At 49.0% G+C, this 27,855-nt stretch overlaps 1 protein-coding gene across 6 annotated transcripts in view; it reads right to left on the bottom strand.

Annotated features, from left to right (window-relative positions):
• ERMARD (ER membrane associated RNA degradation) overlaps nt 1-27,855 on the bottom strand; it is a 1,617,289-nt gene that overhangs the window by 96,601 nt on the left and 1,492,833 nt on the right. For all 6 annotated transcript variants that reach the window (XM_069607434.1, XM_069607436.1, XM_069607435.1 and 3 more), the window contains one exon: nt 12,183-12,401. In XM_069607434.1, coding sequence (XP_069463535.1) covers nt 12,183-12,401 — 219 coding nt within the window. The remainder of the gene's footprint in view (nt 1-12,182; nt 12,402-27,855) is intronic.

Genomic DNA, 27,855 nt, shown 5'->3' on the forward strand with positions numbered 1-27,855 from the left:
TTCACCAGGCTCACAGAGAAAAATGTATGGAATCCCCAGCCCACAGGATACCATTTTCCAAAATGTTAAAAAGGAAAATAGTGTTCTTTTTCAGAGTATTGAATCGTGACACCTGTGTCCCTCTTCACTTGGCCAACTGGTGGAACTGTTGTTCTGGTTCCTGCTTCACCTTCTATCTGATATACTGGTGGAGCTATATTTTACTCCACCCACTGGTGTATCAGAAGAGAACTACTTTTGTCTACTGTAGGGCCTTCTCTGTGGACTTGTTGCTACCTCAACAACCGTCCCATTATTTGATAGATTAAGAAGCCAAACCCCTCTAGTAGACAGTATGGAGAAGGCTGCTGGTCCCATTACCACACCCGATTCAAGCATCGGCCTTGCTGAGGGCTGTTATGACAGCAGCTCATATGATATATGATATGATAGGTTATTTATAACGCGCTTAATACCTAGAGTTTTCTAAGCGCGGGCATGGGGATTGAACCTGTGGTCCTCCGTGTCGTCTTGCTTCCAAGGCGAGTACGCTGCGCCTGAGCTATCCTCCCGAAATACATCCATAAATCAGAGGCTTGATGCCATTCAATGCTCAGCACATCCCTTAAATCAGGATACATTTGGAGCGCAGCAGGGACAACTCCAAGCAGTGAAGGGTGTGTTGGGACTCCAGGCACCTTGTAGATGGCTGCCCAGCCATCAGGTCTCTATGACTGAAGTAGTACCCACACTGTTTCCACTGGCCCCTCAAGAACGATTTCAGAGTAATCATCATAATTCCAGGTCATTTGTGAATCAATGCAAACCTCACTTTCTGTCTAGACCGTCTGTGTTTCCAGACGCGGTCACGAAAGACGCCTTTGTCCTATCTAGGGGGTTTGGCAGCCACTTGGCCAACCTTCTATTGGAGTCGAATAATCCCATCCTGTAGGATGAGTGTGTGCTATGGGTCTCTATGGGGCACATATTTGGCTCCAGACAAAAGGCTTAAACTTGAGACCTGGAATTGTTTGACCCTGTGTAGGGTATGACGAACCTGAGTATGTTGTTCCTTCCCCTCTAGGGAGAGACCTTTTCCATGAGGTCAGGGTGGTGCGTCCACAGTACAATAGTCCCCCTGGGGGTGGTGCACCGATGGAGGATCGCATGGGGAAAGAGGCCCCCTATGGGATTGGGGACGATCGTACCCAGAGAATGCAGTATTCCCCAGCATCAACACACATACACCCTTCTCCAACGCTAAATCCTCCTTCCCCTTTTTTTGACAGGGCCAATATGTACTATTGTCAACTCAGCCAACCTAATATACTTAACCAGAATAAAACCTCAGAAAATACCAAGTATGCTCCATATGGCCCTATTTGGAGTACTGAGAAGAAGATGATGACCAGGAGTCCAAGGATCAGTCTGGAGAAGCAGAGGGATATGTTAGTGGCACAAAGCAATTCCATTATCCATCGCAGGAGTTTAAATGGAGCTCAGCTGAGACAGAGAGGGAGACCTGTCCTCCAGGGTGGAATCCGGCGAATCGTGTACCGGCCGAGCAGATGAGAGCCAGCAGAGGGGAAGGCGATAGCTTAGGAGGAGAACCCAAACATAGTCCAGGAAGGATGGTCTCCTCGGGCTGCTGACAAGTAAAACCTCTGGGCATTCCAGGCACCGGCAAAGCGTCCGAGAGGGATGCCACACCGCCGGGGAGCAGCAGATGTCCGCAGAGGCGCTGCACACCGTGACAGAGCCCCGAACGCAACCAGAGCCTCAAGAGATGTAGAAGCTTCTTGGGAAAAGCTGGCATCTGCAAAGAAGCAGCAGTCAGGTAGGCGGGTTACCCGATAGATGCTAGGAGTCTGGGGAAGCAAGCGGGTGAAGGTGGAAGCTGGAATATCAGGGTCTGGGACCCTGGAAATTAAGTGCAAATCTGGAACCCACACCCATATGAGAAACCGAAACAAAGTCATCAGAATATTGCGAGTCTGGGACCTGCACCCAAAGAGAGATGGTCCACAAGAAGACAATTGCTTGGCGCAAGAGTAAACCAAGCAGTGCTGAATATTACAAGTATAAGAAACAGGGCTATTCAGAATATTGCGAGTTTGGGACCCGCACTCAAAGTGAGAGACAGTCCATGAGAGGACAAGTGCTTGGCAAGAGAGTAAACCAAGCCGTTTTGAACACTGCAAATCTGGGACCTGCACCAAATTGAGAAGTTCATGAAAGGATAATTGCTTTGTAGCAGAGTAAACCAAGCATTTCTGAACATTGTGAGTCAGGGACTCGCACCCAAAAAGGGAAAGCCCATGAGAGGACAACGGTTTGGCAGGAGAGTAAACCAAACCGTTCGGAGTACTGCGAGTCTGGGACTCACACCCAAAATGAGAGAATAATAATTAGTGAAACGGAATCCTAAGCTTGGTAGAAGGACTGTGCACATTTTTTGGGACAAAATAGTAGAAATCTAAGAAGCATATTCATGTGAACCACCCCTTGACATTTACTTAATACAAGCCCGAGAGGTACAAAAGGAAAGAAAGTAGAACAAGAAGGAAGCTAGGGGAAAGGATCACTATTCAAGCCTGAGAGTTCTACATTTGTGAATATTTCTTTATTTTCATCAAAAAGGAATCCTACGCTTGGCAAACGGAGCGTGCCAAGTTGTTGGGATAAAGCAGTGTGGATTCAAGAAACCTGTTCTTGTGAATTATCCAATTACTTCTGCTTAAGGAAATACAGGCCGGAGAGGCCCAGAAAGAGAAAAGTAATACTAGAAAGAATCTAGGGAAACAGATTGTGACCCTAGCCTTCGAGTCCTACATTTGTGAACATTTCTTTCATTTTACCAGTTTTGGTAATCAGTGCTCTTACAGTATGTGGCTTGCTTTAATCAGATTGCTGTTGAGACCAACTGGCTGGAACATAAGAAGGCAGTGTTTTTTTAATTAAGGCCTGTCGACAGACCTCAATGATGCCATGTCAGTGGTTCCCTCTCTTAAGAAGTGACTTCCTGGTCTTCATGGACCTGCTCCTGCAAGTGGACGACCGACACGCAGAATGCCTGGGAGAACGGAGTTAAGTCCTTTGTCTCTCATGATACCCCTGAGGGACCTTCTGCTGAGACAGGCAATGTCTCTGAAGCCATCAGATCAGTTCAATCTGTGGAACTTGGACTCCAGAAGAACACAAAAGACGCTGAGCCTCTAATCTCTGCCTGTATTGTGGCCATCCAGGGCATTTAATTTGTTCATGCCTGTGCTGGCCTACCAGGAAGACGGGAAACACCAGGACTCGTCCCCTACAAGGACTGACAGAACCTTTCAAACCGACAATGGTCCTGGGGTGAATAAGGTTGCCCCTCATATGTACTTGGATTCCCGACTTTCCGCTCCAAGGCTCTTTGAATAAGAAGTACAGGTCATGATTGATTCGGGACCGAGCAGCAATTATACGGACTCCGCTTGGGATAAGCAAGTGAGCATCTCACACGTGTCTAAAGCATGTTCTGATCCTGTGAGGGTGGTTGAGGGAACCTATTTGTCTGCTCCTGATGGGGAACAAACTATCCCCTTACAATTCACCACTCAGCAGGGACATCAGGAATGAATCCGTTTTGGGCATGGGAACTACTTATACAACGCAGGGGGGGATAGAGGCCCTATACATTTGCCAGTGCCTCGCCAGCTGTCATCCCCATCGGGCAGTAAGCATCTTTACAAATCCCCTCTTAGCAGACCTAGAGGTGAAGATGGTGAAGATGAACTTGGAGATAGTGATCGGTGTAAAAGGTAGCCCATGGGCACTACTGATGGTCCATCCGGGCTCCAGCGTTGATTGATTCAATTAAGCTGGGGATTTGTTGGGATTTCTACTGATTGATGAGCTGGGCACCCAGGACAAGGACGGGACATATCCCCTCTTATGAGTGAGCAGGATCCTGTAGGTGCAAAGGACAATGGCCCCCCTGCACCCACCTGGTAGTCTAGGTTTTCCTAGATCTGTGATGCGTGTCCTATTGGGGAACATTGCTGGGGTGAATAAATACTTGGTCGGTAATGACGGGCAGAATTTCATCCGGGGGCACAGGATTATTAGCTTGCAGGAAACCAGGGCTACTGCTGCACCTCACATCCAGGGGTTTGCTACCTTTGCCATTCCAGCGACCAAAGGCAAAAAGGGCCGCCCAAGCAGGAGGTTGGTGACATGGGTGGATGTTGCCTTGTTTAAGTCTATCCAGTTAGTGAATTCCGGCTCCCCCGACATGCTCGAATTGTATATTAAATTAAAGGATGAGATCTGAAAATGGCAGCCGGTGATTGAGGAAGTGAAGTTCTCAGCTCTGCTCCGGGCAGAGAAAGCAGGCCAACGCATAGGTGAATTGGAGGAAGGCTGGGCAACCGATATATATCCAGGAGAAGAAGAAATAGAGAAGCGCCCCACATTTGAAGCAGGAAGCGGCCCTCACCCCCCGGGAAGGGAGCGGGTCTGCCGGACAATAGATGCCAAAGAACGTAGCCTGCAGCCGGCAAGAGCTGGTGTGCGCTGCAGCGGCATTGCAGCCGCAGGAGAGGCGCAGAGAAAGAGGTGACCCCTGTGTCCTCCAGGGTAACGGAATTGCTGGAGCAGAGTCCACGGTGGAGCGGGAGAATCACGTGGGAAGATAACCTATGCAAAGTGAGGCCATCACGCAGGGGGTGTATCAGAGGACCGGGAACACTCCCCGCAGGGGCCAGGCAGCAGGTGGACAGGCGAAAGAGGAGGAAACAGCAGCGCAGAGGGCCAGTGGCACGCCGTTTTAGGAGGTATGCAGAGCTGGCAACGAGTTCCTCAGCGGGTAAGAAACTCTTTCTCCTGGCGTGGGACGGTGGAAGGAAGGTGGCGACCCCGGAAGATACTTAAGGGTGTGTAAAAATGCAAATGAGCCCCAAGTGCGGCAGCATGGGAGGAGAACCCCTGAAGATAACTGGAGAGCAGGCAAAGAGAGGGAACATTGGTGGAAGGCGTCCAAAGATGGATTGGGGGCACATGCTATATAGTCAATATAAATACTGCAAGCCTGGGAGTGGGGGTGAGGCCCACCCGCAGAACGGTTGCTACCCCCTGAGGTACGACAGAATAGCAAATTGTTGGAACAACTGGCTTGGTCTGCCACAACCTGGAGTTACAGGCAGAAGACCTGGAGAACCATTCGTACCGCTTCAATATACGTCTGAAAGGCCTAACCGAGTCAATGCTGGACGTAGATCTAAAGATTACAATTCAACAATGTTTTGGGAATTTGTTGATGGACATACAGCCAGAAGATAAAAGGACTGATCGGGTACATAGAGTGAGGCTCAGGAGAAGGGAGCTGGGAGCAAGACCGAGAGATGTGCTGGTCGCTCTTACTTTATATGGCTTAAAAGAGAATATATTGCAAGCAGCGAGAACAGAAGGGAACATTAGAGTAAATGGGACACAGGTACAGCTGTTTCAGGACTTGGACTTGGTAACATTACAAAAACGGAGAGACTTGTGCCATGTGACGCGGGATCTCATCGCAAAATATATTCCATAAAAGTGGACATTTCTGTTTGGACTGCTCTTTAGTGTGGAAGGCGGGCAACATTGCGTTACAACATGTGCAGAGGTCCTTTCACTGCTGAACTTGGAGGAAGAGGAGGGTCATGGAGAGAGACGATCGTGGCCCTCCGCCATGCAAGGGCAGAGGCAGTGGGATAGGTCGAAGGTGCATGAGGATGGGAGGCAGGGGGCAAGATTGAAAGGTCAGTTGGGAAAAGGGCCGGGGGGAGGAACATGGGGGAGGTTGAGCCTTGCAGCTGGAAAGTAGCAAAGTAGCAAAGTCAAGTGAAGGGATGGGGCGCAGGAACAATGATAGGTTTGATACTGGATATATAGCACGGAGTAGAGGGCTGGTGAGAACTGTTTTGGAATCTGTGGGAGGTGTTAGGATGCTTCCCATTGAGGGTTACCGCAGGTATTTTCTTGGGTCAAAGCTTTCGGATGGTCCTCGATTGTAAGGTGGGGTGAGGTTTGGTTGGGGAAGTTGGATGGGGTGGGAAGAGAGGGCAGAGGCTTGCGGGAAGTGAAACTAGCTGGGGGTTTGGGATTAATAAAGTTGGCAATAAATACTAGTACAATGTTTTACTTTCCAAGACTTGTCTAAATTCCCCCGTAAAATGTCAAAATGTGGAAGCCCTTGTGAGAAGGGAAAAGGCAGATGATGTTATGCATCAGTGTGATCTTCTCCACAAAAAAAGTAGGTCTGAACCCACATCGGGATCCCTAACATCAGTATTGGGTAACTCGATATTCCTCCAGGCCATGAAGAAACTAGGTCTTATGAAAAAGCAAAGAGGGGGATTTAAAAACCTTGCCCAATTTTTCAACAACTCTGCACCACTCAACTTTGAGTAATGTAAGGCACAGTTTCACGGTGAGCGAAAAATTCCATTATGTCCAGTTTAGATACTTTTTAAATAAAACAGAAACAAAGAGCCAGGAAAAACAAAAACCTAAAACGGGAGTACACCTAAAAGTGGGAATAAGACATTGGGCTAGAACTTCGAAATGGAACCTTGGCAAAAGATCCAGGAAATGTCCAGGAGGGCCTCAATAAACACCCCAGTGAAAGAAAGTAATTACAAAATATGTACCTGACAAAGGAAAATATGTTGTATGAAAAAAAATGAAAAAGAGTGATGCACACCCACACTGAACAAAGTTGACTGGTAATATTAGATTTCAGTCACAAATGACAGCTGAGATTTGTAGAGAGTGTGACAGCAAGTCTTGGAAAGTTGTTGCCAAGGCCGTCTCTGAAGATTGTACAAAATTATCAGTTTATATAGATAGATCAGTAATATAATGTAGCATTGGCCCTAATCCTGATGGGCGCTACCCGACAGTTTGCATGATGTTTCCTACAACATATGGCTTCCAAAAAGCATGTAGGTAGGCCTTGCGGTTTCTACCCTTTTGTAACCTGGATCCAGCTACAATAGCCTTTGCAGATAACATATCAAAAGCAAAATAACAGTAGCTGAAAACCCAAATTACGCAAAGGTAGAAGATGGTGAGCTGTGACGTCAGATTTCTGGGGCTGGCAAGATCTGGCAAGCCTGGAGTGTATGCACGGTACAGAAATGAATGAGACAGAATGGATCTCAGGGAAAGCATATGGTTTTTCTGCCACCCTTACAACTACACACACTATTTCAATATCTTACACCAGACTGATGGGGAGACCATGGGCCACAGGAGAGTTATGCCAATATGTGGTGGAGTGGTGGAAAAGCACAATTCTTTTGGAAGTAAACCCTAGCAAAGAGTAGATACATCACATGCATCATGGTAACTTGATTTGTTTTCTGTTTTTGCAATACCTTATTTGATACTTAAAAAGGGGACACAGTGTGGAAAGACACAAATACACATTACACAACATTATCACAAGAAAACGTAATACTCTGTTGTGACGATTCATTAGATGTTGCCACTTATCCCTGAGGGGATGCCCTTTCCCATGAGGCCAGGGAGGTGAGGCCACTACCCGATAGTCCCCCTGGTGGTGTTATAATGCGGGAGGATCTCATGGAGAGGGGCTCCCCCTTTAGGGATAAGGACAACCATCTAGCGTACAGCCCTTATGAAAACATCACACCCCTAGATACCTTAGCCTCTCCTTCCTCTGCTGACCTCTTTGTAGACATTAGACCGATGTACTGATGAAACCTGTGAAAGAGAAGAAAGGCTTACACAATGGGCCCAGACGCTGCTGGCAACATTGTATACAAATCAACAATGGACTAAACATTGTGTCTCGGGCAGCCGCAGAAGATGGCAGGCGTGCTGCGCACCAAACGCGAAAGATGCAAACCTGATCCAGAGGGAGTGAATTCCTAGGACACTGGCAGTCCGCCGCGTTTGATGATTGAGAGGTCTGAGGGAGCAGGGCGGTGTTTAGCTGTCTCGAGAGGAAGGAACAGAGAAGGCAGCCGGGAATGCCATTGCACAGCCAGAGGGAAAGAAAGATGCTGAAGTCGTCGAACGGAGCACCCGCCATCCCAGGATTCTCCAGCACCGTGCCGAAACCCCCAACAAAGTAAAGGGTGGCAGGGGGAGATCCAGATGGAACGTGGGGCAGTTTAACAAGAGGGCGCATGCAGTTGCCCCATAGGCCCCTTAGCACCCATTACACTTGGGAGGCACGTCAGGGGCAGAAAACCTACAAAACCTCTCCTCATTGCAGTGGTGGAACAAAGCCTTTTGACCACCAGTAAGAGGCTGAGGACCCAAAGTACCAAAAGGATCCTTGAGAAGGAGAGTCCCACACGACAGTGGCAGTGATAAACCCACTGACCCAAAACAAGATACGAGTCATCTTCCTCGTGGTAGTACTTGGCAGAGGAGTGAACCAAGTGGGCCAGTGCAAAGAAGAGAGATCAGGTTCTGGGACCCAAAGCAAGATACAAGTCATCTTCCTTGTGGCAGTACTGGCAGGGAAGTGTACCAAGTGGCCAAGGGCAAAGAAGAAGATACGCCAAGGTTGTGGATCCTCCTAACACTAAGAGCTGGGTGTTGTGAAGCCTAATGTAAAGAAGACATGGGAAGTAAGGAACTGATCATTCGGACCGACAGCGAGGTCCAAAAGGCCTATGTAAGGGAGTCATTCCCCTGGGCTATCTGAGACTCGACATCAGGAAAAGGGAGACATTTTCCTGGCCCACCAAGAAAGTGTTATGTGGAACATTAACATCAGGGAAAGGGCGCCATTCCCCCTGACAACGTGAGAGACAAGAGATTGGTCTAAGTTTTGGGAATTGTTTCAAAAAACCAGGAACCATAACCCAGGAGAAGGAAGTCATTCTCCTGGGGCTAGAACAGCACTGCTGTATTCTTTAGTTTCTAGTTTAAGGGACAGAAGTAAGGTTTTCCGGTGGACAAGTTGGAGTTGACAAAACAGTCTGAGAGACAACTTATCTTTAGTTGAGGCAGGGAAACCCCTCTGAGGAATAGAGACAGATATGTTTTCGCTTGCTTTCTGGTTTAAAAAAAAAGTCTTTAGCCCAAAACATGCCACCTTTATGTCAGTATCCTCCTTTTGCACCTGCACACCATCCTCGGAAAAAGACACAAAAACATAGGAACCCAGATAGCAAGGGGGATGGAGGGGGGGCAACAGCATCCAAACGGGCAATGAATTAGTACAGACCTCGTTGTTCCACAGGATGATCCAACACCCCTTGGATCCTAACCCGGTGTTAAGAGGGATTTCTGAACTCTGACCTGGAGGGGCAGAGGTTCAGAAGGCCAACCTAGTTTCTTGGAACAGGGTAACCTCTGGACAAGCCAGACCAATCAGGGTAGCTATGGCAGGCGGTCAAGACTAAGGGCCTCATTACGACTGAGGCGGAACGGTTAACGGGCTCCGCTAAAGGAGGCAGACCTGTTAAACCCGTTCCGCCTCATTACAAGCTCCCCTCACGGGACCCGGTAAGTAATGCCTGGTCAAACCAGGTGTCCTTACCGAGTCCCGCGAGGGGAAGAGGGAGCAAACAACGGGCCGCTCGTAATCAGCTCGCTGTTTGCTCCCTCTCCCATTCCCATTGAGCCCTATGGGGGCTCAAATGGGAATGGGGAAGGTCCAGGCCTGGGTTCCTAGAGGGAGGAATTACCCGCCCTTCGTTCTCGTAATGGCCCGGTAATTCCCCATTCATGGAACCCAGACCCGATTTTGGCGGCAGCCATGCCGCCAATAGCGGCATGGCTACCGTCAAAGTCGTAATGAGGCCCCAAGTCTCAAGAGGGGTGAGGGTGACTGAAAGACCTCAATGAGCACACAAAGCAAGGACACTTACAAATTACTCCAGACAGGTGTTATATTATAAATATAAACACATTTATTACAAGGCCTTTGTAACATAGACCACAGTAAAGAATCACAGTTACACTAAAGTAAACCAATAGATCACAATCGATACAATATATATACAAGACCAATGGGGCCTAAGGGGTTAAAAGCACAAAATATGTAGACCACCTAGATGGGGAGGAAAACAGGCAGTGCAGGTAATCTTTAGACCCAGTTCCACATCAAGAATGCACCTAACTAAGAGGCAGTCCAAGCCCTACGAAGAGAGGAGCTTTGTGCTCAATAGTACATGCATGCGCTTGTGCCAATGGACAAAATAGGGTCTCTTCAAGGGTCTCTAGCAGCTTAGGAAGGTGGATAAGGCAATGAAGAACAAGTTCCCACTATTCAAGCAGGACCTCCACTTGAGGGCAGAGGCAGTTTGAGAGTGCGGGATAGAGTCGCTATTTCGCAATAGCTGTGAAAAGGAAAGGGGCCCTCAGGGGCCACTTTGTGCGTAAAAATGGGCTCCTGCGCTAGGGGCCACCAGTTGGGGTATGGACTACTCACCGGTCCCCAACGCAGGCAGACCCAAACTTCGCCAGTACAAACCACTTCGTTGGCAGGTTCGAATGCGACAATCAGGACGTCTCGACACTGTGTAGTTTCCGAGATACAGCAGGGATTCCCAAACGGGACAGTGGTGATTTCTCTGCTCCGGGTGTAGGAATCAGCCCAATTCCACTGCAGCAGGCTTCAGGGTTAAGGGGGTCACGAATGCAGCGAACTTGCACAGGGCAACACGGTAACCGCGTTTACTCTGGTCCGGGCGCACTCGTCTCACTTCAGATCTGGGAATGCCAAGTGTACGAAATTCAGTGTGAGGGTGCCGTGGACACAGAGTAAGCAGTATACCAAGTTTCAAGGGCCTCCTCGAAACAGTGGTGGTAACAGAGCAAACGTCCCGTGTAAGCTGGTCAGCCCACTGGTTGGCCCAGGGACACTTCCGAAGAGGCATACTTAAGTTGATCCCACTATTCCAACGGGTCGAAGCGTCTTCGTAGACCTTCTAGGATGATCAGATGCAGAGGGGTCCCACGGGGCGACAGCGGGCTCAGGGTGCCAAACCTTCCAGCGGGTCACCAGCGGTTCCTTGACTCCTTATCCTTTGTTCGTGTGAACTCAGGAGATCGACATGGTAGTGGTGTTTTCAGCCTCCTCTTATCCAAAGTTCCCTTGCTGCCAAAACGGAGAGGACCCAATGGGAGATCTGCTCACAAACACTCACTCCATACGTGGACCAATCACGGACCACAGTGGTCCCAGGCATTCAGGACACTCCAGACTCTCTGGCACCCAGGATGTGTATTGGGAACAGACATCCCAGCCCACATCCTGGAGGCACACACACAAGACATGCAGAAGCCTGCGAAAGCATTCAGTTTCGCGGGAAAGTGCATGACCAAATAAGGACTGACCCGGGTCGACTCGACCTGGGGAAGGTGAAGGGGCAAGATGGCCAAAGGAGAGGACAAAGAACCTCGTGGCATGGCCATTTTGGAGCCAGGCCACCTATTCGTGCCAAACGTGGTAAGCACGGTTAACATGGCAAGAAAGGGTTAGAAATATAAGAAAATGATAGCTGCCACCAGTCCTGTCATGACACATCTGCACCGTTCATAAAAAGTCCAGCGTGAGTTTCTAGGGTCTTTGGAAAGACTAGAGAACTAAGGGTGCTGTAAGGTAAGTTACATTGCACACTTGTGACATGTTGCACAAAAGCTGCAACATGAGGAAATGACTAAGGGAAACAAAGTCTCCAGTACTGACTGTCTTAAGGGCATGTCAGTTTCCCCATAAAAAGTGAGCGAAAGCCCAGAGGAGTGCAGCTGAGGGCTGTGGTTCTCTGGCAAAGTTTAGTTCAGGGTGTTTAAACAGCAGCAAAAAGTTTTGGGGTTGACACATGGAGGGAAAATTACATACAATTATGAAATCTTTCCTAACACCCGGGGATCCATCAATTCTGCATAGCACCTGAGAAAAAAGGAGATTCAAACACCTGACCAAAATGGAAAAAGGTGCATTGTCAGCAGAGCTGTGCTGTAGTTTGCTCGATACCGAGCAACCTCCCGGGCACTATTCAGAAACTTTGATACTCATTGTGGACTACACTGAAAGCAGACAGAGTGAAATACAACATATGAAAGCATTTAAGATATAATGCAAATGTATAGACTTAATAAAGATGCAAACTGGTCACAACGATTAAAAAATCAATGTTTGGAACTCTTAATTTAAGTTGTCAGGCCTACTGTCAAGTGAACAATGCAGTACAAACCTTTTAAACATACGTAGATAATTGTGCCTCTGACGAGAACGCAGCTCCTTTTTCATCCACTGCTTATACCTCAACTCTGAAGTAGAAATAACTTGACTAGACACTAGGTGACACTGGATGCATATTTTGCGAAGCACCACCACTGCTTCCAACACTGGTCGTGGGGAGTACAACGTTCGCATGGGCCTGTTGCAAAGCGCCACCAGTGACTGCAGCCACCTGAAAATGAAAATGAGGCCTCTTGTTATTATAATAATTTAAAATGAGCCCCCCCTCCCCCCGTCCCACCTGAATGAGGAGTGTCCTCTTGTTTACCATCAGACACTAAGGGTCCGATTCAGAGGTCTGTGTAAAAATAGAAATGTGTTGTTCCAAGCAAGGACAACATTTCTTAATCACACCATATTCTGACAAATAAAGACTGTCGTGTATGGACACGAAAGCCCCACTTTTTGCATGTGCCTAATTTACGGCCTGGCAACGACCCTGGTAACCATCAGGAATGCAAGGCAGGCACTGCGATGGGATTGACCCGACAGAGACGTGCGTTTGCATGTCAAAATAAAGCAGTTAAAATATGGCACCTGTGAGTTGACTAACATCTACTACACACATTTTCCCCTTGTAATTATAGCATTTCCCTGAATGCAGCACCACTTTTCTAATTTACTGAACGCTTTAGAAAACGTCCATACATCAGAAAACTGACAGTCTTAAGAAAAGGTTGCAGTGTTACTGCTACACACCCTGACTCCACAACAATATATTTTAGCAGCTTTTGCTGCTGGAAAACATGACATCACCCTACAAACTTGCCACCCACCTCAGAATGGTGGTGCTGGAAACTGGAAGGGAGAATGTTGGCTTTCTACACTACTTTTATCCAATCCTGAGCTCCATGTAAAATTTAAAAAGTATAATTTTGTGATGGAACAGTACTCTTCTTGTTTGTGGCATATATTGGGAGCCTACAAGATACAAAAATATGGAGCAAATGTCGTTCCATCACAAAATTAACACTTACCTTATGTTTAATCAGGCACCTCAAAAGCTTTCCAGCACACACAAGTGATACGGATTGAAGAAGTACAAATGTTTAATTAAGTGCAAGCACTAAGTATATGATTCAATGCATATTATCATCCTGTTGTTGCATGTCATTTACTTTGGTACATGTTACGTTCATTCCGGTGCGCAACATATTCATTTGGTTGTGTTCTTTGGATATCGGAAGGAGTCATACTTGGGAAATTGTAATTCTACCATGAGGGTATTCCCATAGAATGCTTAACTATCGCTGTATCCAACTGAAATGCTGCAGTTTATTCACTGAGAACGCAAAGGTATGAGGATGTCTGTCCATTAGGAAATGAGCAAGTATACAGCCACCATTGCTCTGAGAGGAGCTAACATTCTGCAAAAGCAGACGACCTTTAGATGCCCATGGAGTGCGTGATGGTGCAGCCATTTTATCCTCCCATCCTAATTCTAAGGCCACGCAATCAGACATTTTAATGATCGAGTGAGTGTTGTGAAAAATGAAATGCGCAGCAAGCCCAGTGTACACTATGTACTTAGTGATTCAGGCATACAACCCTCCATTTGGAATGATATCCTATCAAAAAGTAAAAGTTACTCACCAGAGTGACTACTGCACACCTAGTCTGTAGTTCCCCTTTCCTGTATAATCATGGGTGCCCATCCCATCGGGACAAGACCAGTACATTTTTCATAATCATGGGTGCCCATCCCATCGGGACAAGACCAGTACATTTTTCACAGCAACAACACATTTTCTTCCAAAAATTTAAATTTGTGAATGAACCAGTGCACGTGCAGGATGGGCCTCTGCACGCCAGTCCTGCCCACCAACAACAGCCACAAGTCCTCTTTGTCCCCCAGCTGTCTACTATCTTTGTGAGCGTTTCTACTCTGTTTTGTGAGCCAACCAACTTTTCTCTCTACATCCCTTACTTTTTGGGCTTCCCTAAGGTCTGTACTTGGTCCTGTACTCGTCTCCCTCTGCAATCTTCCTCTCTATTCCTTGACTGAACCTTTTAATCTCACATGTCATTTAGAAGCAGAAGATTCACATATTTTCTTCCTTCTCGGATTGCCTCCACCCACTGTTTCCTCTCATTTTACGGCCACCCAATCTTGGATGGGCGCTCACTTTCTCCACCTCAACCGCTCTAAAACAGAAATTAGTTTCTTTCCCCCTTCACACCCTCTTACTGGCTTTCTTACCCCATTCTGTTCTCTCTTTTTTCCTAATAGCTTGCAATATCAGTGTTATCTTGACCACTCTCTTTCTTTCATCAACACTGCCTGTAATTGTCGTTTCTATCGCTATCATTTTCGTTGAGCGCCACATTTCTCTTTCCACACAACTAAGCTACCTAACTCTTCCCTGATCTTCTTTTGTCTTGACTACTGCTCATCGCTCCTACTTGGTCTTCCCTGCTCTCATCTTAATCCTTTTCATTCTGTTTAAAACCCAGGGATAGATCTCCTTTACTTACTACTAGCTCGCTCCTCCATCTCATCTTCCCTTTTATCTGTCTCACTTCTCTCCTTTGATTCCGGTCTTTCCTTACCGTTTTCTTTACAACATCTATAGAAGTCCCTATGGTTTTGTCCCCCCTCTACATTTCTTCCTTACTCTCATTCCCCTCCCTGCATTCTCAATTTCTGTAGCCAAACCCTCTTGTCATTCTTCCAGTTTTTGTCTTTCTCACTATCGCCCTGAAACACTGGAACTTCCTACCTCAGCCCATCTGTGCTTCCCCCTAACCATATCTTTCGTGCCCACTTAAAAACCTATCTTCCCTCTTTCTTATTGACTCAAACTATCAATTTTCCTCTCCTTGTATTCTTTTTATCAACTTTACTAAATTTGTTTAACCAAGTTTTTGTTACATTTATCCAGCACTTTATACATTTCAATAAAATACAAATAAAAAAATACAAATACTCTATGGGCCTCATTCCGAGTTCGGCGGTAAGTATCGAAATTTACCGGCATGGCAGAAAGAGCGAGTCCGATCTGGCACCACGCCGCTATTTACAGGCTATTCCGACCTCGCGGGCACGAGCTTTCCGTCATGCCGGTAAATCCCCTAGCGGCATACCGCTAAAGGCCCCGTTAAACCCCTTACCGGCATGAAGCGAGAAGTACTTACCAACACCGCCATCGAAGCCTTGCAGACCGTAATTAGCGGTGACCGTAATTTACGATAACCGTAAATTACGGTCACCGCTAATTTACGGATACGGAAATTACGTCATCGCACAGGAACGGGAAGGAGCGCGGCGGCCATCTTTAAAAACACAATCCATTGCCATCCTCTCCAGGCAGCAACCTTGGGACGAACCTGAACCTTGGAAAAGGCCCACACTACCTCCAGCCATGCCCAAAGCACCTAAGAAGTCAGAGGACCGCCTCTGCAAGCAGCGCTTCAGCCCCGAGGAGCTGCAGGCCATGGTGGGCCACCTGGAGGAACACGCAGATGTCGTGTTCAGTAGCGACATGCGCAGAGAGGCAGTGGCCCGGAAAAAACAAATATGGGCAGAACTTGCCGAAAGGGTGAGCGCGGTAGGCACCACCCCACGCACCCCCAGGGACTGCCGCAAAAGGTGGGCCGATTTGCGTTTGAGGGTGCGGAGCCTCCTCTCAGCCAATCGCAGCCAGGCACTGCAAACTGGAGGTGGACCAAGCTCACCATTGAAACTAGCGCCATGGGAGGAGACATGAGCTGCATTGATCGGCACAGAAGCAATCGAGGGCGTCGGAGAAATGGAGTGTGGGGCTCCGTCGTCCGCTGATGCAGGTGAGTGTCCAAAGTCAACACCGCCAACTGCAAATGCATGCTGAATACACCTGCAAGCCCCGTCCAATGCACCCTGTCATACTGCGCTCCACCCATTGTGATAATGGCAAGACAACTGCCACCAAGGGACAAGTGCCACCACATAATGCCCACCAACCATAGTGCAGTAACTGGCACATCCCAATAAGCACACTGTGCAGCAGGCTTGGCAGTGTGCGAGTCAGACTGCACATGACCAGGCCAGGATTAGTGATTCCCACACCTGCGTACATATCCGACACATGTGTACAATCCAGTGATGGAGTAACGTGTTATGACTCTTGCAATTATTTACTAACAACAAAGTTTCTATGAATATATTTTTAAAGAGGTTCACTGAACCCTTACCTGCGAAGAGGGAAATGGGTAAGGATGAACAGTGGGGAGCTTTCCCAGCTCCACCTGTGACCTCGATAAGGTGAAAACAAGATCCTAGGTAAAGCAGGGGAAACCCTCCTGGGGAAGAAAACCCAAACGTAGAGTCAGACTGTAGGTCCGGAAGCAAAGTTTCCTATCTTTACGAGCGATGCAGAGTTTTGTGCGGATTTGCAGTGTTCTGGGTCCAGACGCATAAAGAGAAAGAAAAACCTTCTTAGTATTCTTGTTACAAGGATAAAGGGGTATGCAAGGGAGAATAGCAACCAAAACAAATCAGGAAAGCAGTCAGTGGACTTACCAGTTGCAAGATATCCTTTGCTTTAATTTAACTTTTTGGTGCACGTGTTGCGCAAAGTAGGAAGTCTTGATCGGGTGTGATGCACAAAGTAGTAGATTGTCCTGGCGTCTGTGAGAGGGTGTTTGCCTTTATAGCAAATATAAATTGACTGTCTGACAAATTAAACAGATTGGCAAAAAGTCCAATGCAGGGTTAATCCGACGAGTTCAGAAAGAAATTCCCCTTGGAAACACTGTGTTAGAAGTCACACAACAAGAAGGGTTTTAGATACGTATTCCTAGTTTAATTTTGACTAGAATTACAATAAGAGTTCAGAGTGGCAGAATGGCAGTGAGTATGAAAGGCACTGCTTTCCCGTCTGAAATTATGTGTTAATATACACACGGAGTATCTGCAGCCAAAGTCTCGCCGGGAACAAACTTTGAAAGGATCCCAAGATTAGTTCCGGAGTCGTAATCCAAACAAACTAAGCGAATGGGAAGTGCTGAGCAAGCCACGGGGAAGCCGTGCTGCAGCTCGAGTTACAGAGCAGGGAGAAATGAATGAGAAAAGAAAGGAAAAAAGGAAAGGAGATAGCACTTACTTCGCCCGGAGATCCATTAGTTTCACAGAGTTAAGTTTGAAGTAACGCGCCGTTCTGGGTTGGAAAGCTAGTAATAAAGGAGGAGTTAGAAGCGGCCATTTTGGAAGAGACTAGACCAACGAAGATGTTAAAATAATCGCAGTGAAAAGAATCCGCCATGTTGGGGAGGTGATCCTTGGCTTACCGATGTATTCTCCACCTTCTCCATAGGGAATACATATGTATGACATAACGGCCAAAATGCTACCAACCCAAAATGACTGATATGTAAATGCTGCCATCAATGACATTAGCGTCCCACACAACCACTCATGTTGTACCTTTGTTCTACACCCACAGGCAGTGAGCATGAGGGCGATGAGCCAGAGAGAAGCCGTCCCACCACATCCAGTGCCAAAGGCAGGGACCAACACGTACTGGCCAGGGAGGGCCAAACCACCACAGCACCTCAGAGGCACATTGAGGTTGCACCACCCCCATCCCTCACTGCACCTGCGCCTGCAAATATCGCCACACCACGGTCTGAGGATTCCAGCATCTCTGGGGAGGTGGCAGCCACGGCCCCTCTGCAAATCGTGGACAGCCCCTTGTCAATTTGTGGGGCGTCAGAGGAGGAATACTACCCCACTGTACACACCCCCGAGCCCTGCAGTGTCCCCCAGGTGTCATGCAGTGACACAGAGGAGGGTGACACACCAGTGCGAAGTGCACATGGAGATGCACCGGGAGACGCAGATCCCGCGCCCAGTACCCCATTTGAGGCCCTGTCAGGGCATGCTGCCCCAATCCCCTGCAGGGATGATACGCCATCCCAGGATGCACTACGTGCAGGACAGCTCACTGCCCTCATTACCGAGTTCAATGAGCAATATCGCCAGGGCAGGTTGGAGTTGATGGATGAGCTCAGGCAAATGCGTCAAGTGTTCACGGAAGGCACCAACCGTGTGTGTGAGGCACTTGGACACATTGCAGACGCCCTTGTGGCAGCACATCCCATCCATGTGACTCAGCAGGAGGACACCCCCTCAACCAGTCGCCCCACCCCGGCAAGCCCGGTGCGCCGCTCGCTGCGTTCCCAGCGGTGCAGGAACATGCCCCCCCCCGGGCCCTGGGAGCATGGATGAATAGGCAATGCTGGCACCTGTGGACTCATTGTGCTACACGGGACTAGTGTTGGGGGGAGAGGGGTGAGGGTGTGTATGGGAGTTGGGGGGAGGGGGGGTGAGGGTGTGTATGGGAGTTGAGGGGAGGGGGGTGAGGGTGTGTATGGGAGTTGGGGGGGGTGAGGGTGTGTATGGGAGTTGGGGGGGATGAGGGTGGTGGTGGTGTTGTTCACGTTGGAACCTATTAATACAATACACTGGTTGTGCATACAAATATCAGAGTGGACATTGTTCAATGTGCATGTGTCTTCTAATGACTCACAGTACATGGTGTACATGTATCCCCACAACCAGTGCCCGATGCCCTGTCATCCTGACACCCTCAGCTGGCTTGAGTGTCAGTAATATTGTCCAATCAATGATTGCCACACGGCACATCCCTCCTGTGCATCTGTACCGTGATGCTGTCCTGCCAAATCTTACTCCACCCGCTCATCCTCATCTGGTGGTAGCAGTTCCAGGTCAGGGGGCAGTGGCACGTTCCGACGGATGCACGTATTGTGCAGCTTTACACATGCCATGGTGATCCTGACAACCTTCACGTGGCTGTTGATGAATGCTCCACCCGAACGGTTGTGGCAACAAAATGTTGCCTTCAACAGGCCAAATGTCTGCTCTATGGCCACCCATGTACGGGTATGGGCTCGTTTGTAGTCCTCCTCATGCCTGTTCTGTGGGTTGCGGATAGCGGTCATGAGCCACGGCTTCCAAGGGTAGCCACCATCACCTGCATTGAAGGGGGATGAAGGTAAGTGTTTGTACATTGATGGTGGGGAACTGTAGCGGTCTTGCATGGCAGCTGGTAATACCTGGCTATACACACATGTCCCTGGTTGCATCAACCCCATCCATGGCCCGGCTATGTGTCCTGTGCCATGGAATGATGGAGGGGGTAGCTTATTCCAGATGGCTCATGGCGTGCACCCACATCTTGTTGCACGTGCACCGTATATGCGTGCAGCAGTGTTGGCCTGAAATCATTGATGTGTTGGGTTCTGCGTGAATTTGTGGCAGGGGGTGTTGACTGTAGTCAGTAGCATACTTGTCTTGCTGCACTGATCAGTACCATGGTGACTTGCACCACTGCTATGGGTGTGCAGAACCAGGGAAACTCTGCGGTATCCCTGTTGGGCTCACTTCTATGCACTCCCGGGGACGTCTGTCTTGTGTGGTGGGATGCAGGAGGCTGCGAGATAGTGCATGGTGCTGGATGCCCTTACGGTGTGTGTGGTCCGCAGATCAGTGGTGCTTGTGTTGTGGTATTGGGCCAGGTTACCTGTCGGACGAGTAATGTTATGTTTTCTACATTCTGGCATCGCTGTGAGGTTAGGCAGTCATGTGCCATGTTGATTGCCTTGGGGCACTGTGTTCTGTGGGGTGCACATCGTGCACTGGCGTCGACATTCCCTCGCAGGTGTAGTGTGCACCCCACCCCTCTTTCCCATCAAGTTGGGGTATGCATCCACCCCAATCATGGCACCAATGCGCTGCCATGGCCCAATCAGGTGACTCACCAGGCAGCCAGGCACGTTGTCCAGCATGTTGCTCCATCTAGCGTGGTAGCGTGGGTTTGCGCAGGACCAGGGGTCCATGTCTTGATCGGGGGTATTGGGCACCGCAATGTGTGATGTCTTTAATGGCATTTCATACCATCTGGACGTCAATGGAGTGGTATTGTTTGCAGTTGCGATACGCCACCACCATTGCATGTGTGCAGTTCAATTCCACGTGGGTGCAGTCGAGGACACCTATGCTATTTGGCATGCCTGCCAGTGCATGGTAGGCAACTTATGTATCCAATATCTCCTGGGGTGTCCTGGGTAGGGATGTGTAGTCCCTTGTGTGTTTCAGGAGAGCATCCGGCACTTGGTTGAGTATCTGTGGAAATATGGCCTGTGGTATGCCATGCATGTGCCCCACTGTATGCTGCTATGTGCCTGTGGCAAGGAAGTTGGGTGCAGACACTACCTTGAGTACAGGGGGTTTTGCAGTGTGTACTTCTATGAGGCTCACTATGTCGTCATGTGTCAGGTCCACTATGGTGGTGAGGGTGTCCCGGTCAGGGCGGTACAGGGTGTGGATCTGCTCTGGTGTGAGGTTGAAGGGTGAGGCCCTGATGTGAGTGATTGGGGGCTGCCGGCGTGGTAATGGTGGCTGCGCCGGTGGGGCATGCCGGGCCTGTCGCACCCTCCTTCTCCTCCTGTGTATCCTCTGTGGTGGTGGCTGTGGTGGTTGTTGTTGCTGTTGTTGTGGTTGCTGCCTTGCATGCAGGGCCTCCGGCTCCGGTAATGCTGCTACAATTGGTGTCTTCTTGGTGTGGGAGGGGGTGTGGTGGGTGGATGGGCTCCTTTTGGGCTGTGTCAGACTGCATTGAGTCCACCTGTGCTGATTGTGTGCACCTGTGGGTCTAGGAACCACTGCTCAGGGTTCTTTGCTCTTTCTCTGAGATGCCTGTATGTACTCCATGCCGGTAAGGTACTTTACGGCCTTGCGGATGCCGTAATTTACGTGTGGTCCTTACTTGGAATCAGCTCCGGTTAACGTCATGCCGTAAACGGTATTTTACGGTGCCGTAATTTATGGTCTGAGGGGTCGGAATGGCATGGAGCGGAAAACCATGCCGGTAAAGTGTTACCGGCATGGTTTGGAACTTAGCTCCAACCTCGGAATGACCCCCTATGTCTTTTAAGGGGAATGGAGGGTGGGCGTATGAAGGAAAGGGGACTACACACTAGGAGTGCGTCTTTAAGATGAGTACTTTATTTACGCCAATGTCTCTTGCTCTTTCCTCCATAGTTTTGGGAGATTAACAAGCATAAATCTCCTTGGGAGGAAGGAAGTAAATAGATTCCAAAGGATCGCTTGCCAAACCAAGCATCTGTCCTTGAGCTGCTCTCGTTGCAATAAGGTTTGCAGAAAACAGACGGTGAGGATCGTATCACTCCAAAATACCCAAAAAATATACTGATTATACGTTTACTGTCCATTTCGCAGTAAAGAAAAATGCCGAATCCCGTTACACTGCACAAGGGGATCAGGGATTGCAGCTGTGTCCCCTCCTCCCCTTACAATGATAAGGAGTTTGGGGGTTGCAGGGATGTCCCAGACAGTCGCAAGGCTGAGAGTGTGCCATTGTACTATAGATGTGAGATTCATGTGCTCACTGCGCGTCTGCATTTTTGCATTCAGAATTTCCGTTTACAGTATTTTCAGGCACGCAGTGATCACATAGATCAAGTGAAGACCACATTGCTGCTTAAGCAAAAAAATCCCTTGGCACTTGCCTCTGGATACCACAGAAGCAGACTTGGGCCCAACTGTGTGGGCATGTATACCCTTAGTAGCACTATGTAGAGACGAGAATTTGACTCAAATGCAAGCTACTATGATATGCGTGTTATAAATGGCTTATACGATCTGAATGAGAAAAGGCCTAGTAAGATTGTTTGTTTTGTCTTCCCTTTGTCTCCCCATTCTTGTCTTGTCACGCCTATGAACACTTGTGTACATTCGTGTTGTAAATGGCTTTTTATAACAGGCATGTACACAAGTGTTTATAGGCGTGACAAGACAAGGAAGGGGAGACAAAGGGAGGACAAAACAAACAATCTTATTAGGCCTTTTCTCATTCAGATCATGCAAGTGCAAGGGGAAGGGACAGGGGAGGTGCCAGGGGGAGGGAGAGGGGAGAGTGCAGTAAGCAAAGCTCAAGTAAGTGCCACCAGGGAAGTAAGTCCAAGGAGGCAGGTGACTGTAGAGTTGCAGATACATTCCCTAAGTGCGTGGTAGGCCCTGAGGCAGTGCATGGGGCTGTTCGTCAAGGAGCCCGATGTCCCTTAGGCTCAGAGGGTGGCCAGATAACCTGTTAGCTTAGCAGACAGGTACATCAGCAGGGGACAGAGAGAGAAAGCAAAAACGAAAAGGAACGTCTTGAGTTGCTTCGGGAACCTTAGGTGGTCCTGCTCAAGTTTGAGAGAGGCAGGCAGGTTGTTCCAGAGGGAGGCACCAGCCGAGGAAAGAGATATACCCCCAATCTCTGCCTGGAGAAGTGTCTGACCCTCAGAGAGCTGGAGGTGGATGAGCGGAGGGCTGAAGAAGGAAAGTGCTTAGGAAGAGAGAGTTGGATGTAATGTGGTCCCCGGCCCCAGAAAGCCTTGTGGACCATGCAGAGGGTCTTGAACTTGATCCTTGTAGCCACCGGGAGCCATTGGAGATATTTCAGGGCTAAGGAGATACAATCCATGGGCTTGAGGCCAAGGACAAGTCTCGCAGTCCTGTTCTGGATTAGTTGCAAAGGGCGAAGAGTAGCGGCAGGCAGATTTAGAAAGAGGCTGTTGCAGTAGTTCAGCCTAGAGAGAACCAGGGCTCTGGAGGCAGTGAGCCTCTGGGGGAAAGTGAGAAAGGGAAGAGTCCCTTTGAGGAGGTGCAGCTGGTAGTGGGACGTTTTGGCGATGTCCGAGATGTGAGGAGAGGGCACAGGGAGTGTGGCCATAGCGAGAGAGGAAACACAGGAGCAGGGGTCCCAATGAAAAGGATCTCAGTCTTAGAGGTTGTTGGGGGCACACCATACCTGAATCACAGATAGACATTCAGGAATGAGCGAGAGAGGAGAGGAGGCTGAGGGGAGCCTGAAGGAGAGTCGAGTGTCATCCGCATAACACTGAAAGTTGGGAGAGAAGGTAGAGATGAGGTGGGCCAGAGGTGCCAAGTAAAGTTTGAAGAGCCAGGGTGAGAGGTTAGAGCCCTGGAGAACACCACATGTGGAGAGAGCGGTGGTGGAGAGAAAGGACCCAAGTTGGACCTAGGAGGGTCGATCGGTGAGGAAGGAGGTCAACCAGGCTAGGGCCTGATCCGTGATGCCCAGGTTGTCACAGAGACGATTGATCAGGATGGCGTGGTTGACTGTGTCGAAAGCAGAGGAAAGATTGAGGAGGATGAGGACAGAAGGCAGGCTAGAGTTGAGATTTGAGAGCAGGTCTTCACAGGTGCTCAGGAGAACAGTTTCTGTGCTTCTGGCTGCTCTAAAGCCAGACTGATGGTCATGGAGACAACTAACAGATTCAGCATGGAAAGTAAGCTGGGAGATGGCCAGCTTTTCCAGGAGTTTGCCCAGTAACGGAGTGATAGACTTTGGGCGGTAGTTGCAGGAGAGCAAGGGTCGGCAGAAGGCTTCTTCAGGAGGGGTGCACAAGGGACTGCTTTAGGGTTGAGGGGAAAGTTCCAGTGGCAAAAGAGTGATTGCAGAAATCGGCCAAGGCTGTAGCGAGGGGGTCAATGTTGTCCTTGATGGTTCTGGAGGAGCAGGGGAGCACCTGCTTGGACGAAACTTTCATAGATCGACTTGAACACAGGGAAAGAGAAGGAAGGAGGAGAAGAGGGAGAGGAAGCTAGAAAGGGGCCGAGAGATGTAGAGGGAGAGGAGAGAGAGGACAGGATGTCATGGGTTTTAGTGGTGAAGTGAGAAGCCAGTGCTGTGCAGAGGGCCTGGGAGGGGACAGGAGAGGTAGAGACTGCAGCAGGATTGGCCAGCTCCTTGAAGATTTTGAAGAGTTTGGCCGTGTTGTAAGAGGCCACGGAGACGTGGGCTTGGATCTAGGCTCTCTTTTTGGACAGGACCAAGAGTCTGTATTGCCTTTGGAGCAGGCGGCAGGCCAGTTTGTCAGAGGATGCGCCTGATGCCCTCCACTTCCTCTCAGATACCCTGCACTTGTGTTTCAGGGTGGCGAGATCGGAGTCATACCAAGAGTTGCACTTGGAGTGCACTTGGAGGAAGTCTTCAAATAGATCATCATGACAAGGGCAAGGACATCAACAGTGTTAGTGATATAGAGATGCAGGTTGGAGAGGGCTTTGTCAGAATGTGAGTCAGCCTCAGCTGTAGGAGGAAGAGAGAAAGTGGAGGCGAGAGCCTCCACTGACACGCTTCATGGGCTGGATGACCGAGAAGGTTGGTGGCAGTGCTGGGGTCGGCTTCACCTTGGGGTTAAAGCATCAGGTGGGAAGAGAGAAGAAAGTGGTCAGTCCAAGAGAGGAGTGGTGAGAGGGTTAGAGAGGGGGATGTCTGAAGAGATGAGAACATCCAGGGTGTGCCTGGCAGAGTGCGTCGGGCCAGAGGGTAGGATAGAGAAAGAGTTGCAGAGATTGCGAAACAGCCCTGAGGAGGGCTTAGAAGCATCCAGATGGATGTTGCGGTCTCCAAGGAGGAGAAGTTGAGAGTTAGAGGCAAGGAGAAGGAAGGAGAGGTCAGCCCATTTAGAGAGGAAGGGGAAGACCTGGCCAGGTGGCCTGTAAATGGTGGCCACAGTAAGAGAGAGGCCAGGAGAGATAGAGAGCTTGCAGACCAGGCATTCAAATGTGGAATATCCCTGCATAGGATTGACAGAAGCAGGGATTCACTCTGGGAAGATCAGAGCTACTCCCCCTCCTGGATGGTTGGCTCTGGGTTTGGAGAGGATCTTGTAGCCATCATGGAGGAGAGAGTAAAAAATGGTGACATAGCTGGTTGGGAATGATATCTCGGTGAGACTAAGGACATCCAGATTAAGTTCTTCGAGGAATAGACAGATGTCGGAGGAGTGTTTGACAGCAGCGCGAGAGTTGATAGTAGCGACGTGGAGCAGATTGCCACATTTGCAAGACTTCCGAGGAGGGGTACAGGCAGGAGGTATGCCCTGCGGAGGTGGTAGAGGGGCCCGAGAGTGGGCAGAGGCGGAACAAAGAGAAGGTAGAGAGAATGAGGAGGCTGAGGAAGAAGGTGACAGAGTAACCAGAGAAGTTGAGGAGGGTGCCAGAGAGGTGGCAGCGGAGGGGGGTGGCAGAGGAGCCAGAGAGGTGTAAGTAGCAGTAGCAGGAGAAGGACGGAAGTTAATAAGACGCAGGAAATGCTTAATCGAAAAGGAGGAGATTGGGCTCAGGGCCCTGGACCAAGATGGTGCCATTCAGATAGACATTAATGATGGTCTTGTAGGAGTGGAACGGGGCCAAGAAGACCGCCCACTGAGTGCCACCATTAAAGGGAGAGGAGGAAACGGGGGAGAGAACAGAGACTATATGGGGAATTCATAGGGCTGGATAGGGAACGACAAAGAGGATGTCGCTAAGGGTCTGTCTGGAGGAAGCGCTGGTGTAGGTATCAGCGATAGGGAGGCCTGGGTTGGAGACCAGGATGGCCCCTTTAAACTTCTTACTACCAGACTTAGTGAGAGGATTAGGATAGGAGATAGAGTAGCAGTTACAGAAGATAGGAGAGACTGAAAGCACCATACATAGTGCGTGGATGAAGAAGGAAGAGGAGACAACCCAAGCAGGAGCGTGGGGGGATGGAGGGGTCACACACTAGGGAACACACAAAGGGGGATAGCACCTGGGGAGGACAGGTACAGTGAGTGCAGAGTACAGTAGCTACTATCCACAGTGCAGTGGAAGCCTTTGGACTCAGTTGTGTGCCTTCATCGATTTCAGCCTTCAAAAAAGTATTTGAACCATTCTAAAAAAGAAAAAGGTACGTCCCTGCCGGACATCTAGATTATGTAAAACCCTCAGCCTCTAACTGAGGGATTGAAAAGAAGATTGGTAGTGACATTTTCTGATTGCTATGAAAGGAAGATACTACTTTTGGTAAAACCTTTAGGTGTGTACGCAAAACCACTTTGTCTTTGTGCAATCTGTAAAGGGTTCCGAGTAGAAAGAGCCTGTATCTCACATACTCACCTAGCCACTTTCCACGTGGCTCAAAGCGCTTCTGTTCAACAGCTGACAAGACCAAGTTAAAGTCCCACACAAGGTGCACAGACTTCACAGGTGATAATAGCCACAGAAACTGCTCAAAGTGGTGAGAGATGACTGGGCTAGTACTAAAAAAAAGAAAAGTCAGGAGTCCTATTTTAGGCTCTTATTACCGCTATGTACATGCATCAGGAATCTACTGCTACACCCGATTCCAATAGGTAAGATGAATGAAAACACCTGATCCAAATTACATTTGAGAGGATGAGAATTTTTCACCACAGACCTGAAGCAAATTCTGAACCCCTTGCTCTTATAATGAGAGCATGGAAAGGGTTTCCTAGATGTTTGAATTATATTTACATTACGCTCTGACAGAACTAAATAACAACTTCTGGAACCACCTGACAAAGCTAAATGACTGAAGGGATTGGTGAAGAACGAATTCTCCCAACTGAGACATAATCTACAGAAATACTGGTTACTCAGTTATCAGTTACTCTGAAGCCAGTTCTACCATGTCTGAAATTCATTCCCTGGGAGGCAAGTGTGGTGTCACCAGTTTCATTAATGCATTCGATGATGAGGAACGTGTGCCCTGTGGGGAAGGGGACACATGCCAAACCTAAAGTATTGGTGCGGATAGCTTGAGACCCCCCCTTGTCCCTGGCCAGCTGGCGCAAATCGATCTGCCTGAAGTATTTGTGGTCTCTTGGATATTACGTGGACTGGATGTCTAAGAACAAAATGAGGGAGGACCTGGCATCCGCACTGCAAGAGATAAAGGGGGACATGAATACGTTGGAGGAGAGAGTAGACGCTTCTGAAACCACCCTGCAGGAGACCACAGATGCCACTCAGAAAATTGACAAACTGGTGGCGCACCTGTCGAGGGTTACGCAGAACCTTAGCTACAAAGTGAAGACCTCGAGAACCGGTCAAGATGGTGTAATGTACGGATTAAGGGCTTGTCGGAAGCAGTGGGCGATAATGACCTTCAATCAATGGCCAAACCGGTATTCCCAGACCTGCTAGATCTGGCAGAGGGGACGTCATAAAAATTGACTGCATGCATATAGACGGTCCAAAGAGAAATGAACCGGGAGTGAAACTCGGAGACATGTTGGTTGCCTTACACACCTATGAGCAGAAGTAGAGAGTACTGGCAGTAACGAGGAGGGTAGGGGAGATCACTTATATGGGTCCAGTTTACAGCTTTTTCAGGACCTGGCTCAGAGTACCCTGGCGAAGAGACGGATGATGGGCCTGGTGGTAAGAGTGCTAAGAAAGAGGGAAATACGGTATGGATGGGCATTTCCTTTCGGTCTCTTCTTCAACTGGGACGGGCGACAATCCCGGATCACCACCTGCGAGGAAGGAATCATCCTAGGAATCAAAGAGGATGATGACAAAGGCCGGTCCCCGAAGTTGTCGAAAGAATCGGCCAAGAGGAAACTGTGGGAATGGTCAAAAATAGCACCTAGAGATACAAGACACCAATTGGCCCAAGCAGGTCAGTTGAAAGGGGTCAGGGAGGTGAAGTGAATCCCTTAGTAGAGGCCCTGAAAGTGACACCAAAGAAATGAGTAAGGGACACACAGATTCTGCCTGCGGCACGCCTGGGGATACTGGTCTAAAAGGAGGTACTGGGGTAGGG

This window comes from Ambystoma mexicanum, chromosome 4q, assembly GCF_040938575.1.
Source record: "Ambystoma mexicanum isolate Mex_15411 chromosome 4q, UKY_AmexF1_1, whole genome shotgun sequence".
Taxonomy (NCBI): Eukaryota; Metazoa; Chordata; class Amphibia; order Caudata; family Ambystomatidae; genus Ambystoma; species Ambystoma mexicanum.